Consider the following 18,090-nt stretch of genomic DNA (forward strand, 5'->3'; position numbering starts at 1 on the left):
ACAGGAGATATTTTCTATTTCTAACTACTAAGGAAAGCAGTATTTCTTCTGAACAACTGTTGTGTTTCTGTCTTATGTCTTTTGAATCTTATAAAAAATAAGGTTTCCCTCTTTGGTATGGCAACCAGAAATATCAAAACCAAACATACAGTTTTCCTCTAGTAATTGTGCAGTAACTTAATATTGTATATCCACAACTATACTTTTTTAACATTCATGGTAATTTCATTGGATATTTTTCAAAAATATTTGTCTAATAAAATTCTTAAAACAATCTTAAATCCTCTTTCAAACAAATCAGAGAATGAACAAACACCAGCAAAAGTAATTAGTGTCATCTCTCTTAAAAGGAAGTCAAGATTCCAGACCTCAGCAGGAAAAACTAGTAAAACAAAAGTCAAAATACTGTCTTGTGACTGGTGGATGGACAGACTTCTTTCCCTGTTATCACATACGGAGTTCTAGGCTCACAGGGTAGATATTTTGGCCTTACACACGACTACAAAGAGTTTACAATGAAATTCTGGCGTCCTACCCCAAAACACTAAGAATCACAAAAATTATATATTCTGATTCTATCTAAACTTTGCAAAAAAAAGTTCCCTCAATTATAGTTGACAGTATTAATTCGTACTAAGTACAAATCTTACTGGGGCACAATCAAGTAAAATATGAAGGTCCTTAAGAATAAGTAATTCCCTCCCCTTCAAAAAAAAGGAAAAAAAAAAAAGGTAAGTAGTCCTCTTTGCCTAAGAAAATAATTCAAAGGAAGAAAAAACTTACCTGTACCAAAATATTCACTCAATATTACTTATGACCACAAAATGTGGAAATTATACAAATTCCAAACAAGTGGAAAACAAACATGCAAACCACAGTACACTAAGTAAATAGATTGTTACCTAACCATAAAAATGATAAACAGTAAAGCCTAATATATTATACATGCAAAGGTGGAACCAAATTATGTAAATGAAAAAGTAGAACATAAAATTGATCACAACAATATATGTTTACTGATAAAAATTAGAAGTAGCCTCACAGACCCACTTCTTTAAGGCAAAGGAAGATAATTTTAGACACTATTTTTTTTTAATAAAAAAAATCTCTGGTCTACAGATTATGGTATCCATCTAACCAATTGAAGATTACATTTAATATTTATGAAATATATTATTTTTTTAAAAAACATTGCAAGTACAAGAATGGCTAAGAAAATTTATTTAAAATTACCAGATAACACTTCTTTGTCTTCACTTTATTGTCTGAAGAAGGGACACTTAACAACTTACTAAGTTGGGCAGAGCTAGTAAAATTTATTGAATTAAATGTGTAGAGTAGTAAAAGGAACAGATACTGTAATTAGAAACAAAATTGTGAACCAGGAGTTTCACAATAAGCTAAGAAAAATCTGTTGAGAAAATGTATCCAATCATTTGAAACTATCAACTTTTAAAGTATGTAACTTACTGTTTTGATTCATTGTGACAAACCTCCAAGGTTGGATCATTATAAATAAAAGCAGCCTCTAAATCGTTGATCCTTACTCGATATATCCTACATTGTTTGCTGTTCAACTTGATTCTATTCAAGTTTGCAACTGTGGGAAATATAGTCAGTTCCACAAATCCCTGAAAAGATAAAGAATAATTTCACTACAAATAAGAGTGGTATGTTTTAAAACATATTTTGATTTATCCTATTTATACTGCACTCCAGTAATTAAATGCCAAATAGCTACATACATTTAAGTGCTTTCCAAGTACTTTCATTTGAAACATGGTTGCCTAAGTGACTGAAAGGGTGTAAATTATGTATACTTTATCATCCTGCTAGTTCACATTCACTGTAAGTGAAAATTAGACTATCTGCTAGAAAAAAAAGGAAAAAGAGTCACTTATCACTTACTCTCAAATATAAGAATTTCTAGACAGACTGGAACCCAAACAGGGAAGGAAGAAAGAAAATAACAAAGCAAAAAGACAATCAAAACTAAGTCAGTGAGTGAAAGAATATGATCCCCCAAAATGGGAATCAAATGCGAAAGATGAACGGGCCAAGGAAGATAAATAATGTCCAGTGATTTTAATATCCTGGGTCAAAAACTATTGTACTCAACTATGAAATATAGGAAGACATGAAGTAGTAACATTTCATGGGCTACAAAGTGTACAGGAAAACTTCAGAAGATGTAAAAAGAATAGCTAAGATGAAATTCAATCAGTAAGCATACAAGACTAGCTCATACCAATTATAATGACTACTATTTAATGAGCACTTCTGTATGCCAGACATTACAGATACTTTTGTATGTTCTCTCTAATCCCAATAACTCCAAGAGGTATTACTTTACACTTTTTACAGATAAGTTAACAAAGTTAAGAAAATTCCGTAATTAGTAAATAAAGAACTGAAATTCAAACCCACCATCTAAATGATCCCAACTTATTTCCATTATGTCATAATGCCTCTTGTACAAGGCTTTTAAATAATATAGAAGAATATTTTTAGATAAAATTCAGCCCTACTACTACTCAAAAGCCCAGAAAATCTGCAGCCCCTTTCCCTCCAATTCCCAAATAAGAAGAGAGATATAAATCCTTAAGTTAGACTATCTACACTGCTCAGTGTGGTAATAAATGAGAACTGAAAGAGCAGAGGCCAAGATACTGTTGATGAAGTCTTTGCATTTAGAGATTTAAACTGTTAGCAATTGTAGGGGAGAAGACCAAAATTCTCTAAATTAGCATATCAGCAATCCAAACACTGATTTACATAAATAAGTTTGGATCAGCTGAAATACAGCAAGGATAACCAAGACAATGCCAAAAGTGAGCTATAAAAGAAGATTATGGAAAGTGTTGTCAATAGCCATGTTAGGTGGAGCATAAAAACAGGATTTGGCTTTCTAAACTAAAGTCGACAACACAGTGAACCATGTCTTTCATGATGATTCAGAAAACCTAGTCTCCTCATATTATCAGGTCTCTGGTACCACCTAGAGCCCTAAGCTATCCCTGCCTGCAACATTCAGGCCCCTGAACTTCCAAGTCTCCAAACCCTGTCATCCTTTGGCCATTGACATTAGTCACTGACATAAGCCCCCAGGTCATCTAATCTCTCACTTTCTGTTCCTTGCTTTCTCTACAACTTCACAGCTGACCACCCTCCCATGGCCCCTACTACATTCTGAATAACTTCCCTTGTGTCATTCAACCTTTTCATAATCTCCTTCTCTACCTTCTAGCCTTAGATGAAATGTCTTTGGAACCCCCCTTGACAGGAAGTTACTTAATATTTCATTTACTATAAATTAAGGAAGGGGAAAACAGGAAACCTCCTGGACTCCACTGCTACTTCTAGCCCATCTATAGGATTTTACATAGCATATGCTATAAAGCAAGTGCAGTATACTGTCATTGTTAAATGCATGTGTTCTGGAAGTAGGCAGCCTGCATTCAAATCCCAACTCTACAATTTGGTGACTATGATCTTAGGCTAGCTACTCTAGCTGTCTTTGTTTCCTCATCCTTAATACAGGAATGATACTATGTACCTTCTGATGTTATAACAACAGAGCAATTTAATATATGAAAAGTACTTAAATCATAGCTGGCATCTAATAAATGTTTTTATAATGCTATACAGGTACACCAGCCTTTATCCTTTTCTATTAATATCTCCCAAATACCCCAACATCCACTGAAGGCTCATATTCCCCCTTACTAACCCATCTCTGCCATCAGTCAAAGTGACTTAAATGTAAATATCTGATTCATGGAGTAACACTGCTTCAAAGTTCCCTGACCTCAACTCCTACAATCTTCACTTTTATTCCAAGACAGCAATCACTCTGAAAAACACTCCATCATTGCTCAGAAGCTCAGAATTACTCTGATGCTGGCATTTCAAATCTGAATGTCCACAATGCCTATCATTCTGCCCCTCTTATTCTCTCTGAGTCCTGCTTAATAACATGAAATCCTCCTATTCATTGACCTCCTCTAGTTTCTCATTTCAATCATTTCTGGCATTTTTAGGGCTACCTTCTTCACCATTTACCCCAGATCGTTAATTTCAACCACTCTTCTGCTATCAATTAATTCTCTTGCCTCTGCTGTATGTACCTATGTTTCCCTCCTGCTTAAGAATGATCTTTCTACTGGTTCACTAGAGGCCAGCCTCTATAATAGTCTACAAACTCCACTCTATAAAACTACCTTCTCCTATAATTACAACATCTCTCTACAGGATTTTTTCCTATGCCTACAAACACATCAAGTCCCACTTTATGTTTCTTCAAAATCTGGAGATTGTTGTCACTCTTAAATGAATCAATTTTTGCCCTCTTCCTGGAGTTATTAGGTCTTGGTTCTGAACTGACACTATTTAATCCATGGAATCCCAAAACATTACCATAATCTGCCAGTCAGACTGGAAGTCTTTGGAGATCAAGTAATAAAGGGGCTAACAGCCCAAATATATTTCAGAGTAGGACTAGTGCTATAATTTTCCCAGTCCCAGACATATATTACACATTTTAATAACAGGAAAATCTCTATACTTGTTTTCTAACCAATTGAATGAGGACTGTTATGGAAGGGCTAAATGGATACCACTGGACTACCTATTTCCCTTCCCCCCATCCCTTGAGGAACTGCAGAGATTAGTGCCACCAGAGATTTCAAAGATGGCTATTACATCTTCATTTAACTTAATTATTTGGCCAGTGCAAAAGTCATGGAGGTTTTGGAGAATGATGGTAAATTATCATAAACCTGTCAATTACAAACATTGCATATATACTATTTTTACTGCAGCAAATCAGCAAATCCTTGGTAACAAGTATTGCAGCTAAATACCAAGTAAATTCTTTTTCCCTCCAATCTTATCAGAAAAAAAATAAATAAGAAGCAGAACCTCTTTACTGTCACCTAATGTCAACTCTCCCACTCAATCAAAACATAGTCCAAAAGTCCCTTGATTCCAAGATAACCCATAGAAACTAGTATATTATACTGACATTATGCTAATGACCTGGTAAGAGGAGATAAGCAAGTTCTCTAAATACTTTAATCAAGAATATATGGATGGCAGAGGGTGAGAGTTAAATCCCATGGAAGTTCAGGGGCCTATCATATCAATAAAGTTTCTAAGGTTCCTGGGGTCTGAGGCAAATAAAAATATCTCTCCTTAAAAAAAAAAGGATAAGTTGCTTCAGTTTATGCTGCCACCAAGGTGGGGTTGAGAGAACAGGAACAAAGCTTGGTGGGCTTCCTTGGATTCTGGAGACAATCTGTATGCATTTGGGCATACTGCTTATTAGGCAACCTGTTGGGTTGTCACCTTTGAGAGGGGTCCACAGCAAAAAGGGTTCTGCAGCAGGTCCAGGCTGAGGTTCAAGCTGTCCTGTCATCTGGGTCTTATGACTCAGAAGATTCAGTGGTTCTAGAAATGTCCACAACAGACAGAGGTGTGTTATGGACTCTAGCTTTTTCCAAGAGAATGACTGCACATTCCTGAGATTTAGGATAAGGCCATAACCTTTTCTGCCAACAACTATTTTTCCATTTTCAAAGCAATTATTCATTTGCTACTAGACACTGCAGTATAACTGACTACATGACTACTGACTTCCAAAGACTATGTTACCTGAAATGGCCATCATGAACTGAATATAATACAGAGCTCTGAAAAATAAAACTGGGAGTATGCAACAGTTTTCGCTTTTAAATTTAAACAAAACATCTGTACCAGGCCGAAACAGTTTCATACACTACAGGCATTAGCACGAGCAGATGACTCCAAATCCAAAGGGACTTGCTCCCACTGCTGCCCCATCTCTCCTTCAATTCACACCTATGGCCTCATGGAGCATTCCCTCTACTCAGTTAATAGAACAGGACAAAACACAAGCCTGAATTATAAATAAGTCTGCAAAGGGCATTAACACCAGTTGGAAGTACATGGTAGCTGCCATCAGAATCCTACTAAAGGTGGCCCTGTTAGGTAGGAGAAGAAAATCCTACAGTGGACAGATGTTGGCAGCATACTCTCTGTAGAAGTAGAGATGACATGAAGTACACATCTACACTGATCCATGGGCAGTTGCTAATGGGTTGGCCAGCTGGTTAGGGACTTAGAACAAACAAAATTAAAAGATTGAAAATAAGATGGTGGGAGAAGCATATATAAATGACCATGAGAAGGCATGCAAGGCAGAAGGAGCCCTCAAAAATCTAGCAAGATTATCTATCCAGCAGTTATCAGCGACTTTCTCTAGCTACCCTGCCTAATATACAAAGCGGTTACAGTGGCAAGAAAAGAGGTTATGCATAAGCCCAACAACATAGTCTTCCTCAAACCACCCCAGCACACTCAGCTCAACAGCTGGGAATCCCAGGGAACTCTGGGCACGCTAACCCTCTGGGAGGCAGTGCAGCTCTGAGGCCCCTCACGGCGATAAACAGCCTCCCGTCCATTCCCCCTCCTGCGCGGACCTGCCATAGCAGGGGAGCAGCCTGAGAGCAGCCGCACCCACAGCAACCACACAAAGCCTCCTCCGCAGCCGCCCAGGCCAGACTCAGAGGCCCCATCGGCACACAGTTGCCCAGCTACCACCTCTGCTGAGTGCCCAACAGCAAATAGCAGAGTAACTTTAGTAAGCTTCCAATATGGTACTTGCCCCAGAAAGACCACTAGTCACTTGGTAGAAGAAGGACTAGACAGCTTGCACTATGGAGAGGGACAGTGGTTTTTCCTTACAATAACAGACACATAGTCTAGATTTTCTTTCTCTAGCCACACAGAAAGCCTTATGTATCATTGCAATAGCCCATACATGCCTCCACCCAAGGATATAGGCAAGTGTGGCAATGAGCTCTTACATACAAAAAAATACTGCCTTTTTCTTATGTCCTATCATCCAAAAGCAGCTAGCGTGATTAGCTGCTGAAGGTTCAGTTATAGCACCAACTGAGACTTCCAAAAACATGTCTTCTTAAACCAGTGGGCAATATACAAGGTCATCTCCACAGCCAAAATAGATCTGGGAATCAAAAGGGAAAGAGTTAGACTGACTATTCTTATTGCGTGAAAAAAAGCCACTGAAAGAATTTTGCTGACTGTGTGACCTTGAGTTCAGTATGTCGAGAGGTCCTAGTGACCAAGAGAAGAATGCACCTCACAGGGCATGTGGTCATGGTTCCATTATACTGGAAGTTGCGAAGTCCCTTGACCACTTCAGCTCCACATGCCACTGAACCAAAATGCAGAGAAAAGGGTCACTATACTGGCTGGAATGACGAATCCCAACTATAAAACAGGAACTGAAGGAGAGGTGAGAGGGAGCCAACATGGTGGCGTGAGTAGAGCAGCAGCAATCTCCTCCCAAAACCACATATATTTTTGAAAATACAACAAATACAACTCTTCCTAAAAGAGAGACCAGAAGACACAGGACAACAGCCAGACTACATCCACAACTGCGAGAACTCAGCACCTCGCGAAGGGAGTAAGATACAAGCCGCGGCCCGGCGGGACCCGAGCACCCCTCACCCCAGCTCCCGGCGGGAGGAGAGACAACAGAGCAGGGAGAGAGAGGGAGCCCAGGACTGCGGAATACACAGCCCTAGCCATCTGCACCAGAGCGCAGACACAGTGCGTGCGTGGGGTGCTGGAAACTAGGGAAACAGGACAGAAAGACCTGTCAGCAGATCCCTGCAGCCAGCGGCCCTGGGACAAAGAAAAGCAAGTGCTTTTTGAAAGTCTTAAAGGGACAGGGACCCCACAGCTGGACAGAAGCGTCCAGGGACACTTAGCCCAGCAGTTGGGAATCCCAGGGAACTCTGGGCACTCTAACCTCCTGTGCAGCAGGGCAGCTCAGAGCCCCTCACGCAGATAAACAGCCTTCTGGCCATTTCCCCTCTGACTCTGCTCTGCCATATTGGAGCAGCAGCCCAAGGAAGGCCACGCCCACAGCAACTGTGAGCTACACTCCATAGTGGCTGGGCAAGAATCAGGAGCCCCATCTGGCGCAACTTCCCAGCACAAGCCACTAGAGGTCACTGTTCTCCCAGGAGAAGAAGGCCACAAACCAACAAGAAGGGACGTTCTTCCAGCCATCACTTGCGCCACCTACGCAAACTGTCTCTAGCACCATGAAAAGGCAGAAAAATTTGATACAGACCAAAATCACAACCCAAGAAGGAGACAGACCTAACCAGTCTTCCTGAAAAAGAATTCAAAATAAAAATCATAAACATGCTGACAGAGCTGCAGAGAAATATACAAGCGCTAAGGGATGACGTCTGGAGAGAGATTACAGAAGTGAAACAATCTCTGGAAGGATTTATAAGCAGAATGGATAAGATGCAAGAGGCCATTGATGGAATAGAAACCAGAGAACAGGAAGGAATAGAAGCTGACAAAGAGAGAGATAAAAGGATCTCCAGGAATGAAAGAATATTAAGAAAATTGTGTGACCAATCCAAAAGGAACAATATCCACATTATAGGGGTACCAGAAGAAGAGAAAAAGGGATAGAAACTGTCTTTAAAGAAATAATTGCTGAAAACTTCCCCAAACTGGGGGAGGAAACAGTTGCTCAGACTACAGAGGAACAAAGAACTCCCAACAGACGAGACCCAAAGAGGACAACACCAAGGCACATAATAATTAAAACAGCAAAGATTAAGCACAAGGACAGTTTTAAAGGCAACCAGAGAGAGAAAAAAGGTCACCTACAAAGGAAAATCAGGCTATCATCAGACTACTTCAACAGAAACCATACAGACCAGAAGAGAATGGCATGATATATTCAATGCAATGAAACAGAAGGGCCTTGAACCAAGAATACTGTATCCAGAACGATTATCATTTAAATATGAAGGAGGGATTAAACAATTCCCAGACAAGCAAAAGCTCAGGGAATTTGCCTCCCACAAACCACCTCTACAGGGTATTTTAGAGGGACTGCTCCAGATGGGAGCACTCCTAAAAAGAGCACAGAACAGAACACCCAACATATAAAGAATGGAGGAGGAGGAATAAGATGGGAGAAAAAAAATCATCAGACTGTGTTTATAACAACTCAATAAGTGAGTTAAGTTAGACAGTAAGGTAGTAAAGAAGCTAACCTTGAACCTTTGGTAACCACGAATCTAAAGCCTGCAATGGCAATAAGTACATATTTTTCAATAATCACCCTAAATGTAAATGGACTGAATGCACCAATCAAAAGACACAGACTAATAGAATGGATAAAAAAGCAAGACCCATCTATATGCTGCTTACAAGAGACTCACCTCAAACCCAAAGACATGCACAGATTAAAAGTCAAGGGATGGAAAAAGATATTTCATGCAAACAACAGAGAGAAAAAAGCAGGTGTTGCAATACTAGTATCAGACAAAATAGACTTCAAAACAAAGAAAGTAACAAGAGATAAAGAAGGACACTACATAATGATAAAGGGCTCAGTCCAACAAGAGGATATAACCATTATAAACATATATACACCCAATACAGGAGCACCAATATATGTGAAACAAATACTAACAGAATTAAAGGAGGAAATAGATTGCAATGCATTCATTTTGGGAGACTTTAACACACCGCTCACTCCAAAGGACAGATCCACCAGACGGAAAATAAATAAGGACACAGAGGCACTGAACAATGCACTAGAACAGATGGACCTAATAGACATCTATAGAACTCTACATCCAAAAGCAACAGGATACACATTCTTCTCAAGTGCTCATGGAACATTCTCCAGAATAGACCACATACTAGGCCACAAAAAGAGCCTCAGTAAATTCCAAAAGATTGAAATCCTACAAACCAACTTTTCAGACCACAAAGGTATAAAACTAGAAATAATGTACAAAGAAAGCAAAAAGGCTCACAAATATATGGAGGCTTAACCACATGCTCCTAACTAATCAATGGATCAATGACCAAATTAAAACAGAAATCAAGCAATATATGGAAATAAATGACAACAACAACACAAAGCCCCAACTTCTGAGGGACACAGCAAAAACAGTTCTAAGAGAAAAGTATATAGCAATCCAGGCATATTTAAAGGAAGAACAATCCCAAATGAATAGTCTAAAGTCACAATTACTGAAATTGGAAAAAGAACAAATGAGGCCTAAAGTCAGCAGAAGGAGGGACACAATAAAGATCAGAGAATAAATAAATAAAATTCAGAAAAATAAAACAATAGAAAAAAATCAATGAAACCAAGAGGTGATTCTTTGAGAAAATAAACAAAACAGATAAGCCCCTAGCCAGATTTATTAAGAGAAAAAGAGAATCAACACACATCAACAGAATCAGAAATGAGAAAGGAAAAATCAGGACCGACCCCACAGAAATACAAAGAATTATTAGAGAATACTATGAAAACCGATATGCTAACAGGCTAGAAAACCTAGAAGAAATGGACAACTTCCTAGAAAAATACAAGCTTCCAAGACTGATGAAGGAAGAATCAGAAAATCTAAACGGACCAATTACCAGCAACGAAATTGAAGTGGTAATAAAAAATCTACCCAAGAGCAAAACCCCGGGGCCAGATGGATTTACCACTGAATATTATCAGACATACAGAGAAGACATAATACCCATTCTCCTTAAAGTTTTCCAAAAAATAGAAGGAGAGAGAATACTCCCAAACTCATTCCATGAAGCCAGCATCACCCTAATAGCAATACCAGGCAAAGACCACACCAAATAAGAAAATTACAGACCAATATCCCTGATGAACACAGATGCAAAGATACTCAACAAAACATTAGCAAACCGAATTCAAAAATACATCAAGAAGATCATACACCATGACCAAGTGGGATTCATCTCAGGGATGCAAGGATAGTACAACATTCGAAAATCCATTAACATCATCCACCACGTCAACAAAAAGGACAAAAACCACACGATCATCTCCATAGATGCTGAAAAAGCATTTGACAAAATTCAACACCAATTCATGATAAAAACTCTCAACAAAATGGATATAGAGGGCAAGTACCTCAACATAATAAAGGCCATATATGATAAACTCACAGCCAACATCATACTTAACAGCCAGAAGCTGAAAGCTTTTCCTCTAAGATCGGGAACAATACAGAGATGCCCACTCTTCCCACTGTTATTCAACATAGTACTGGAGGTCCTAGCCATGGCAAATAGACAAAACAAAGAAATACAAGGAATCCAAATTGGTAAAGAAGAAGTCAAACTGTCACTATTTGCAGATGACATGATATTCTATATAAAAAACCCTAAAAACTCCATTCCAAAACTACTAGAACTAATATCGGAATTCAGCAAAGTTGCAGGATACAAAATTAATACACAGAAATCTGTGGCTTTCCTATACACTAACAATGAACTAACAGAAAGAGGAATCAGGAAAACAATTCCATTCATAATTGCATCAAAAAAAATAAAATACAGGAGATATCAAAGCTGGCCTGTGCATACAGTAAAACAACAAATTTGACTGGATCTATACTGTTAGAACTCAACCAAGAATTAGGGAAGTGCAAGTTGCAGTGCTCCAAAATCGTGCGACTATAGACTATCTACTGTTAAAAGAACATATTGGATGTGAACAGTTCCCAGGAATGTGTTCTTTTAATTTGTCTGATTTTTCTCAAACTATTCATATACAGTTAGACAATATCCATCATATCATTGATAAGTTTTCACAAATGCCTAGGGTACCTAACTGGTTTTCTTGGTTTCACTGGATATGGCTGGTAATTGTAGGTCTGGTTTTGTTATGTAGCTGTATTCCTATTATGTTAATGTGTGTACGCAATTTAATTAGTAGTTTGTTAAAACCTATACATGCTTATGTTACTCCACAAGAAGATATGTCAAAGAAATAATCTTCCCATGTTTTCTTCTGTCTGCTACTTGCTACTTCTATACCTTTTCTTCTTCCTTCCTAATTACAACCCTTCAGTAGAATTCATGTCTCATATCAAAAATTACCGAGTATCATAATTCTTCCAAGTGGTAAAGATACCTCAAGGCAAATGCTGGGCATAGAAGTCACAGGGCATAAATCTGCAAAGAAGTAAAAAGCTAACCTTTTCAAAGAATATTGCTTCTCTCTCACTTAGCAACTTTACATTTCCCTGTATGGCCCCAGAAGATGACTGGATAGCCAGAGATGGGTACGATTCCTCAAGGGAGGAACAACCTGACAGGCACAGTCGCAGGGGGGACATCAGGTGAGAAATTGGGGATCAACAGAGGTGAGGCTTAGAACCTCACCGCCCCCTGTTTTGAGAGAAATCTTCTGCATCCGTGGATGTTTTGTTGCCCTTGTCTAGCTTGGATTAATACTTAGTCTATAGGCACAGACCTGATCATCTACATTTGCCCTCTTACAGCACTAAATTATGTTTTCTACCTTTACCTTGCATCTACCTACCACTTCAGCATTTTATTAAAAATTATAATAATAATAATAAGGGAGAAATGTGGGATTCACATATAAATCAAGTATAAAAATCAAACGAATAATCATATCTGACTTGACTGTTTATAGTTCATGATGCGTGATCAAAACTGAAAGTTTCTGTGATATGACTGCCCTTGCACTGTTCACCATGTAAGAAGTTATTCACTATGTAAGAACTTTTTCACCATGTAAGAACTTGTTTGTTATGCTTCAGAAGATTGGAGACTGTTGAGAATTAGGCTTGGGGTTGATGAATGATTGTGCATTGAGTCCCCTATACAGATTTTTATTGTTGTTAACAACCATTTGATCAATAAATATGAGAGGCCCTCTCAAAAAAAAAAAGAAGAGGAAGAAATGGAATGGCCTACCCCCTTTCCCACATTCACAAACTAGTTTTTAAAAAAGGGAATAAGAAGCAGACCCAAATGTTTTGCAAAGGACCAAATAAATAAATAAATAAACCAAAACCCCACCCAAATAAATAAATAAATAAAATACTTGGGAATAAACCTAACCAAGGAAGTGAAAGACCTATACCCTGAAAATTACAAGACACTCTTAAGAGAAATTAAAGAAGACACTAACAAATGGAAACTCATCCCATGCTCTTGGCTAGGAAGAATTAATATTGTCAAAATGGCCATCCTGCCTAAAGCAATCTACAGATTCGATGCAATCCCTATCAAATTACCAACAGCATTCTTCAACGAACTGGAACAAATAGTTCAAAAATTCATATGGAACCACCTAAGACCCCGAATAGCCAAAGCAGTCCTGAGAATAAAGTGGGGGTGATTTCACTCCCCAACTTCAAGCTCTACTACAAAGCCACAGCAATCAAGACAATTTGGTACTGGCACAAGAACAGAGCCACAGACCAGTGGAACAGAACAGAGTCTCCACACACTAACCCAAACATATATGGTCAATTAATACATGATAAAGGAGCCATGGACATACAGTGGGGAAATGACAGCCTCTTCAACAGCTGGTGTTGGCAAAACTGGACAGGTACATGTAAGAAAATGAAACTGGATCATTGTCTAACCCCATACACAAAAGTAAATTCAAAATGGATCAGACCTGAATATAAGTCATGAAACCATAAAACTCTTGGAGGAAAACATAGGCAAAAATCTCTTGGACATAAACATGAATGACTTCTTCATGAACATGTCTTCCTGGGCAAAGGAAACAAAAGCAGAAATGAACAAGTGGGACTATATCAAGCTGAAAAGCTTCTGTACAGCAAAGGACACCATCAATAGAACAAAAAGGTACCCTACAGTAGGGGGGAATATATTCATAAATGACAGATCCAATAAAGGGTTGACATCCAAAATATACAAAGAGCTCACGCACCTCAACAAACAAAAAGCAAATAATCCAATTAAAAAATGTCCAGAGGAGCTGAACAGACTGTTCTCCAAAGAAGAAATTCAGATGGCTAACAGACACATGAAAAGATGCTCCACATCACTAGTCATCAGAGAAATGCAAATTAAAACCACAATGAGATATCATCTCACACCAGTAAGGATCGCCACCATCCAAAAGACAAACAACAACAAATGTTGCCGAAGTTGTGGAGAAAGGGGAACCCTCCTACACTGCTGGTGGGAATGTAAATTAGTTCAACCATTGTGGAAAGCAGTATGGAGGTTCCTCAAAAAGCTCAAAACAGAAATACCATTTGACCCAAGAATTCCACTTCTAGAAATTTACCCTAAGAATACAGCAGCCCAGTTTTAAAAAGACAGATGTACCCCTATATTTATCGCAGCACTATTTACAATAGCCAAGAAATGGAAGCAACCTAAGTTTCCATCAGTAGATCAATGGATAAAGAAGATGTGGTACATATACACAATGGAATATTATTCAGCCATAAGAAGAAAACAAATCCTACCATTTGCAACAACATGGATGGAGCTAGAGGGTATTATGCTCAGTGAAATAAGCCAGATGGAGAAATACAAGTACCAAATGATTTCACTCATATGTGGAGTATAAGAACAAAGAAAAAAACTGAAGGAACAAAACAGCAGCAGACTCACAGAACCCAAGAATGGACTAACAGTTACCAAAGGTAAAGGGAATGGGGAGGATGGGTGGAAAGGGAGGGATAAGGGCAGGGGAAAAAGAAAGGGGGCATTAAGATTAGCATGTATAATGTGGTGGGAGGCACGGGGAGGGCTGTGCAACACAGAGAAGACAAGGAGTGATTCTACAGCATCTTACTATGCTGATGGACAGTGACTGTATTGGGGTTTGTGGGGGAGACGTGGTGAAGGGGGAGTCTAGTAAACAATGTTCCTCATGTAATTGTAGATGATACCAAAATAAAAGTAATAAAAATAAAAATAAAAATAAAAATAAAAATAAAAAAGGCTTTCCGGCCATAGTTTCTTTCACAGCTATTCAACTCTGCCTTTAGAGATCCAATAAACCTTAGACAATATATTAATGGGTGCAGCTGTTCTCAAGTAAATTTTACATATAAAAACAGGAAGTCATCCATTGCCAACCTCTGCAATAGCTGACAAAACTTCATTAAGCCCTGTGTATTGGGAACACTAGCTTTTCATCTCAACAAAAGATGAGAGAATGCTTTGGGTCAAAAGGGATATATTGTTTAGATATTCTCCTTTGCCCCTTCTAATCCACTCGCCACCTTACTCTGTGCCCCAGGAATTGCATTACCTGGGAACTAGCCCTCTGGCCTCCTGATGGGTGGTCAAAGGAAAGGCACAGGGAAGAAACTGGAGAGCAGAAGGAAAGTGAGTTCATCCTGTTTGCTCCCCTCTGCCCAGCTCATGGAGGCAGTAGCTTCATTCTTCTTTCAAATGCCACAGCTCCTGTAAGGTGACTCTCCCACAGATACAGTAGGTTCTGGTAACTTCTCCCTTCCTTTTGTTCTTTCAGATTTAGAAATAGTAACTGTTCCTCATTGCTAAACTAAGTGTGCTCCTCCATCTCTTACTGTTTTCTCTTAACCCTGTTTGTTCTAAGTAGTGTTTTCATTATTTTCCCTGAACTAACTTGTATGAATGTGCCATCTGTTTCCTTCTAGGACCCTAACCAATACACCAACCAACCAATTTTTTCAATGGGAAACCCAAAAATCAGCTACTTCTCAGCATTCTTATTACATGTCACCTGCAATTTTTTCCTATCATTTTGGCAAGGGTAGAGGAAATGCAAAGGAGATAAACAGAAAGGAATTGCAGATGACTCTTAGGTCATCCTTGATTGAAAATGGCTCCATCACTTGCTAAGTTTATGCCTTTAAGAAAAATTACTTAGCCTCCAATTCTTTCAGCTGCTTTTATAAACTTAAGAATTAAAATAGTATCTACTTCATGGGTTTATTATGACAATTACGTGAGGTCATACACAGAAAACCTTAGAAGATGGCCTTACACATAGTATCTATGCAAAAAATGTTCAGTCAATCATGTCAACTCTATACCATTTTCACTAATGCTGTCTTCATTAGGTCTTCATCATTTCTCCCCTAGTTACTACAATAACCTCTTAACTAGACTTCCCTAATGCTCGTATCTTCCCTACCCAGCTGACATAACACAACACACCTAAAGTAACCATCAATGGGATACAAGGTATAAAATTATACACGGGGAATATGGAAAGTGAAATCCCTTAAATGAGGACATCGGACTTAATCAACTTTTAAGGATCCTTACATATCTAAGATTCTATGATTCCTATGAAAAGGTTACTTTTTTTTATCTACATAGCTCATCTTAAGTAAACATATGCACAGCTGGGTAACAAGTTTAAAAGGGAAGCTGATGCTTTTCACTCAAAGAAAATCAGCTCTAAGATCTTGGTCTATTTAATACAGGTACCTCTGAGAAACTAAATTAAGTACTTTAGTTGACAAAGATGCTCTCAGAATGGATTATATAGGCAACCATCTAAATATATCTAAAGGAGATCAGGGAGTGTCTACTAGATTTTAAATACCTTATCTAAAACTTGACTACAGAACAATGCTACCTAAACCAAGTCAGCCAAGAATCAGAAAACAATACTGGCCTCTTAACAGCTACATTAAGTCACTGAGTCCATTAACCTTAATTAATTTTTTCACTGAAGAAATCCCACTATGGCTTATTGTTGTTTCATGCACAATTCTAAAATGCTTGGTAATGTAGATTTTCATATTCCACAACAGATTAAAAGAATAAAATTTTAATCAGGAAACATGAAAAGAAAGGGGGTAGGGGGAGTTGGGGTTAGGCAGCCAGTATAGTAGCAAGGCCATGGTCCTAGGAGTTATAGATATCCGAATTCTAAATCTTACATATTCTTGAAACACAATTATCTGAAGGAAAAGCTTCTAAGTATTGTAAAAGGTAACTCATTACTGCCTATAACTGTTGAAAATATACTTACCACAACAGATTTTCTTTGGAAGTTTATGTTATTGATGCAGACGACCTGATGGGTTGTACAAAGAAAGAAAATACTTCAATCATTAAATCAAAGCATAATTCTATGCAAGTATAAACAAAAAGTATGTCCTAAACATCTCAAAATTACACTTCATCTTTTATTTTAAAACCCTACAAATTGGGGTAACTTGTTTTAAATTTAGACAGCCACAAAAATAAACTCTGCACACAAACAGATATTTAAGAAAAGGTTTATTAACCTTCAAGGGGAATTAAATCTGTTGAACACGGTCATTTAAAACACTTTCCCGCTACAAACACCACGTCCATCACAGTGAGTGGCTTCTAGTTTCCTCCTAGGTTTCCCTGGCCCACCAAGTCAGTTTCAAGTAATCAGAAAATATAATTAATAAAAACAAAACCTGGAAGAGGAAAGGGAGGTGAAAAAATACTTATAATTTATATGGCCTTGGGCTTTCAAAACCCTTGTCTCCTTTCTTCCTGTTCATTCTGGCGGGCTCTAGACCAGTCGGCGGCATGGAGCGACCTCGCGGCGCTGGGCCACCCGGCTTCCCCGGGGGCAGCGGGGCATTACCGGTCTCCGGCCCTCACACTCCCCGCTCCCACAGTCACGGCCCGCGGCCGCGGCCTCTCGGCGCCCACACCCGGCTGCGCCGGATCCGCCGCCTCCTACAACTCGCTCCTGCGATTTTGTTACAGAGGAGCTTGTCACCGAGATGCTCGTCTCAACAACAGCTCACAGCTACTAGTGGCCGACATCTTGTCTGTCACCTCTGACCGGAGACGTCAGCGGAAGTGCGAGGACGGCGAGGACAAGCCGGAAGTCTGTGCCTGTGGGCGGGGCGGGCCGGACCCCCACCGGAGATAATACTGGGACTTTCGCATTTGGCGTTCAGCCAACTAACAGTGGGTAACTTGAAATTTAGGAAAACGGACATTCATATTTCGTGGGTGAAGCGATAAGAGCAGGAAGGAAAGGAAGAGGATATTAAATTATGGAAGGTCTAGGACTAGCACATTGCGAAGTATGGAGACAAGGTTTGCAAAGGGATGAGTGGGCGCTATAGCCAGGGAACCAGATGCCGGAAGGGTATCCCGCTGCTTTGCCCTGTGAACAGACACCATAAACTCACGGGATTCGTGACTTAAGGTGTAAAATAC

The 18,090-nt window shown here is 39.0% G+C and overlaps 1 protein-coding gene across 6 annotated transcripts in view; it reads right to left on the bottom strand.

Annotated features, from left to right (window-relative positions):
* Positions 1-17,709, bottom strand: part of TAF2 (TATA-box binding protein associated factor 2) — a 132,835-nt gene extending 115,126 nt beyond the window's left edge. For all 6 annotated transcript variants that reach the window (XR_012128389.1, XR_012128388.1, XM_073230011.1 and 3 more), the window contains exons 1-3: positions 17,364-17,709; positions 16,910-16,963; positions 1,471-1,631 (exon numbers count right to left, since the gene is read on the bottom strand). Coding sequence is in view for 4 of the 6 variants with exons in the window: in XM_073230011.1 (XP_073086112.1) it covers positions 1,471-1,631; positions 16,910-16,963; positions 17,364-17,447 (299 nt within the window). In the remaining 2 variants the exon portion in view is untranslated. The remainder of the gene's footprint in view (positions 1-1,470; positions 1,632-16,909; positions 16,964-17,363) is intronic.
* Between the last annotated feature and the right edge of the window lie 381 nt (positions 17,710-18,090).

Source organism: Manis javanica, chromosome 2 (assembly GCF_040802235.1).
Source record: "Manis javanica isolate MJ-LG chromosome 2, MJ_LKY, whole genome shotgun sequence".
NCBI classification, from domain to species: Eukaryota; Metazoa; Chordata; class Mammalia; order Pholidota; family Manidae; genus Manis; species Manis javanica.